This window comes from Babylonia areolata, chromosome 1 (assembly GCF_041734735.1).
Source record: "Babylonia areolata isolate BAREFJ2019XMU chromosome 1, ASM4173473v1, whole genome shotgun sequence".
Lineage (NCBI taxonomy): Eukaryota > Metazoa > Mollusca > Gastropoda > Neogastropoda > Buccinidae > Babylonia > Babylonia areolata.
Genome location: NC_134876.1, coordinates 45207130 through 45212229, shown reverse-complemented (window position 1 = coordinate 45212229; position 5100 = coordinate 45207130). Strand labels below are relative to the sequence as shown.

At 42.7% G+C, this 5100-nt stretch overlaps 1 protein-coding gene across 1 annotated transcript in view; it reads left to right on the top strand.

The window, feature by feature from the left end:
- LOC143292350 (uncharacterized) overlaps window positions 1–2956 on the top strand; it is a 14438-nt gene extending 11482 nt beyond the window's left edge. The window contains exon 4 of the mRNA XM_076602545.1: window positions 1541–2956. Within this exon, the coding sequence (XP_076458660.1) occupies window positions 1541–2583 (1043 nt within the window). The 3' untranslated portion in view covers window positions 2584–2956. The remainder of the gene's footprint in view (window positions 1–1540) is intronic.
- Window positions 2957–5100: the final 2144 nt, after the last annotated feature.

The following is a 5100-nucleotide window of genomic DNA, read 5'->3' as shown; positions in this document are numbered from 1 at the left end:
GAGGATTTTTCAAGAGTGCGGGTAACAGAGTAAGCTACAACGCGTTCTATTCCTTTTGTTGACTGTATTAAAAGCATAATCTTTTTTTTATGTGGGCACACTGCTTCTGTGATTGATATTAAATGCTCTAAGCAATATACAACATTGAGGGAAACTATGGCTTATTCTGTATATATTTACGGTGATTCTACAACTGACAAGAGAGAGGACAGACAGACTTGCAGACAGACAGAAAAAGAGATAGACAGACAGTCAGTCAGACAGAGACAGAGATAGACAGAGACAGAGAGAGTTACAAAAATCGGTCGACTGCATGATGCTAACGTAAACCGGCCAGTTCCATTATAGAACATTTTGAAAGAGAAATATTGTTCCCCAAAAGAATTGTTAGAATCGGCAGTAGTTCCACACACATCTGTCTCATTTGTACACAGTGAAGCAAACTCGGTTCAACTGACAGAGTTCTTAGAGTAAATACATTCGAATTATTTGTAATGTTTCGCAAAGAGATTTCAATATCGCAGTCTGAATGCTAAAGGTTTTAAGTTTGAATGGCCTTTAAAGGTGTGTGCTTCTCTCTCTGTCTGCCTGTCTCTCTTTATTCATTTTGTTCCATTTGATTTTATTTGTACTACTCAAAAGGGCACAAGGACCACGATTATTTTCTAACGAACGCGACAGAAAAATAGGATGTGCGCATCAAAATTATGAAATTTCCTGCGGCTGGACCGTAGGCTTAGTTTAAGTTACAGTTTCAATGTGTCAAATCATGTCGACAACAACGCAGTCACACACGCTACTTCGTCCGTTTGTTAAAAGAAATCGGAAACCGATATGAATCCCTACGATTCATGTTGGCATTGGAGGTGAATTATAGGAGTCACGCCTCTGTTCCATGTAACAACGAAGCAACACCCGCGCTGACGATAAGGTCGAGCTCCAATTTTTCACCAGTTACCAGGAACCGTACTCTGAGTCTGTGCATTACGGAGTGACGGACTACGAGCCTTCCGGCCACTTTTCTTAATGAACAAGCCTTCACCAGTCCATGCAAGGACTATTCCGCAGTCTGCTTCTCTCAGTCTATGTTTTTGTGGCATGGTTGATTCAGCAACCGTTATGCCAGTTTAGATTCCCAGCGACAGAAGCAAATTCGGGTGAACTGTCTTCCCAACAGCCAGGACATGCACGTCTACCTTATCATTCTTCTTCTCGCATATTGCCTTGTATAGTTTGGCGAGCACGAAATTTTTGGGGGTAAATTTTGGAATCGTTTCGACTTTTTCATAAATATCAGTATTCACTTTCGCGCACCATTTCATGAAAACCCTGGCTGTTTGGTAGCTGCAGGAATATATATGTACATGATCAGATTACTAGTATATTAAACGACATCATGTGGGATGGTCTTTGTACCTTTAGTAGGAAAAACAATATATATATATATATATATATATGTGTGTGTGTGTGTGTGTGTGTGTGTGTGTGTGTGTGTGTGTTTATTTATGTATCTATCCATTTATTTCTTTTACCAAAACAGCTCTGCTGGCCGCGACAATCGTGGGTGTGGCCGGAGAGCACATACCAAAAGACGAAGGCCGGCTGTGGCAGGGTGAGGACCTGCAGATGGGTATCGGCTTCTACTTCATCATCGTCAGCCTCGTCATCAGCATCCTCCTGGCCATGGGCCACCTGCAGTATGACCAGTACCGAAGGAGGGAGGCACAGAAGAATAAAGCCAGTGAAGAACAAAGCGTACGTCACGAGTCACCCAGCAAGGGAAACGCTAGCGCGAACATCAGCAGGAACTCCGTGGCTCCAGTTCCATCGCCGGGGCTGGGTTCTAGCTCGGTGTCTGGAGCAGACAGAAGCGGCAGAATGGGGGAAGACCACAACCTGAAGACTCGCACAGCTGGGAGTTCGCATCCTCCTCATGCTCTTCCTCTGCCTCCTTCTCTTCCTCCCCTGCGCTCTTCTCATCCTAACCCTTTGCCTCTGTTTCCTCCCCTTCCTGCTCATCCACCTCATCATGCTCAAGGCGGTCAAACTTCTTTCATAAGCCAAGAACGATCCAGATCGGACACGTCGGAGAGCGACGGATCTACTTCACTTCCAGAAAGCCATGCCACAAATGGTGAGCCTGTTCCTCGCTCTCTCCATGCTGAACGCAGTCAAACTTCTTTGACAAGCCAAGAAGAATCTAGATCAGAAACGCCGACCAGTGACGGATCCATTTCGCTTCCAGAAAGCGATGCCACCGAGGGTGAGCCTGCCGACCACTCCGTGATGCATCACATGGACAGCGTGTCCGCGGAGAGGCTCTACTGTGATAACCTGCGCTCTGTTTCCAGAGCTTCCATGCTGCTCAATCGGGAAACACAGGAAAACCACGGAGACCGTCCCTTCGTGGAAACCGCGCCCTCCTATACTCTACCTCCATCCCGAGACATTCAGACCCCCATGATTCCTCCTCCTGCCTACTCAGAGGCAATGAGAGGAGAGTATCTGGACATGCCCCCTCCCCCTCCGGTCAGTGTGCCCGTCAGTCATTTCGCGGAAAACAACAGCAGCATGCACATTTGACGACACTGAAGACACTGAGCGGTTTTGCTTTTTTGTCAGTGACAGACCCCAGAAATGATGAACCACAAAAAACAAGGCACACAGCAAACGCCAGGAATGGTGGGGTCAATTACCAAGTACGGTACACTGATGTTTTCAGTTCCTGTATCCATGTGCAACAACTCATCTAGACAATACACAAACAATCTCGCCAACGAACTATCACCCACCTTTTCCGTCCATTCCAAATGATCGAAACGAAAAAGATCACACTTTTGAATGTATATACGTTAAATGTATGGTGTCACGCGGTGAAACAACAACACGCATTATATGTACATATATGAATATATGAAAAAATGTATATATATACATACATACATACATACATATATATATATATATATATATATATATATCGTCGTCGGCCTCCTTCCGTCTCGAGAGACAATGGCTGCACCAGAAATGTAGTCACTGCCGGGCGTTGCACTTCCTGCTGTGTCTGTGTAGACCGATGCTGGTTTGGCAATCTCCACTGCAGGCGCGGCAGATACAGGTAGATGCTACTTGGTTTGCAGAATCTGACTCGCGTGTGGCTATTTTTATCCCACGCGAGTCAATGCTGGTTTTTTTTTGTTTTGTTTTTTTTGTTTTTTGTTGTTTTTTGTTTTTTGTTTTTTTGTTTGTTTCTTTTTTGTTGTTTTTGGGGGGGGGTTTTTGTATACTGTCATGCGGTGAAAAAAAACAAACACGCATTACACACACACACTCACACACACACACACATATATATATATATATATGTGTGTGTGTGTGTGTGTGTGTGTGTGTGTGTGTGTACGCCACTTTTGGGCAGAGCGAGAGAATGTGTTGATATGTACATAAATATTTCAATGTAAAATTTGTCTTTAACTATTACTACCCCTCCCAGCTCCCCCTCTGGCTTGTTGTTTGTCTTTACCAATAACGTTCATGTTGGAGAGAAAATGACATGTGCAACGTGACTGTATAGCCTGCAAAGTACAGAACAATAACTCGGCAGAAACGTTTCACCCATAGAGTCTTCTTTTATCCATATTTCGTTTGTGCCAAATCATAATATATTTCGAATTAAGCAATTTTGTTTGGTGATTTTGTACATGTTATAATCACATGAAAAAGCAAAGTTTTTACAAGAACTATAGAAAACGCATTTTATTTTTCAAAGGTGTGTATATTAAACATTTATGGCGTGTTTCACACTCTTCATCATGTACACCAAACCCCTTCATACACTCATCCAAAGTCACTTTGTTTCCAATCGATCTTCCGCAGACGACACACAGCTTTATTATAGAACATGTCACCCTTCAGAACTAGGTCAAACCATACAGACTTTACAGTCGTGCATCATAGACGTCAAATCATGGATGACAAATCACAAACTCAAACTAAATGATAACAAAACAGGGGCACTTCTCATTCCCCCAAAGCGCTCTTTTTCTGACTTGCTTAAGGCTTCATCTATCCTGGTAGGAACCTCAGACATACCTTTCTCAGCAGCATCTGCACGCGATTTAGGGTTCATGCTTTCAAATGACATGACACTTGACAAACACACCAACCACATTTGTTGGCCAACATTTGCAGCACTCCGTCAGATCAGCTCCATTCGCCAATATTTAACCACAGAAACCACAAAAAAAACAACTTTGGTTTGTTATTTTGTTCTGTCTAGATTAGATTATGGAAAGGCTCTTCTTGCTGGCTGCCCCAAACACTGTGTTAACAAACTTCTAAAAGTTAAAACTCTGCAGCACGACTCACTCTCAAAGCTAAGAAACGTCAACATGTCACACTGGCTCCCCATTCAAACACGAGTACAATACAAACTCTCAGTCCTCTGTCACAATTTCTTCACTGATTCTTGTCCTGTCTATCTTTCAGATCTACTTTCTGTCTATTCACCATCCAGACAACTCCGTTCTTCAGATGGCAAGTGCACACTGTCTATTCCAAAGATTCGTACAAAAACTTATGATGAACGTTCTGTTTCTTTTGTTGCACCTAAACAATGGAATTCACTGCAATCACACCTCCGTTACATCCCAACGCCTGCATTCAAAAGAGTACTCAAAACATATCTTTTTAAACTGTACTTTTCTCACTGAAACTTTTTCCATCTGCATTTGCTTGCTGTGATTTTCCTGCTGGATGTGCCGGCTCTTTGTGTTGATCTGTATACATTTGTGATGATTTTAATGCGTGTGGTGTCTGGTTCCTTGGTGCTCATTTTTTACTATGGTGAATCTGACTGTGGTGTGCTTTGTTTTGCTGTGATTTGGACCTGTGTGATTGAAGACTGTGATGGTGCCTGTGCTGATTTACACATTTTTATGTCACTTAGTCTTAGATTTATATGTATATTTTAGCCTATGTCATGTGAGACTATTGACTTTGTACATATTTTACATAATTTAGTCTTGAATTAGTATATTTTATTGTAAAGCGCGGCGAGCCTATTCTGAGATGGGGGTACTGCGCTATATAAACCTGCAT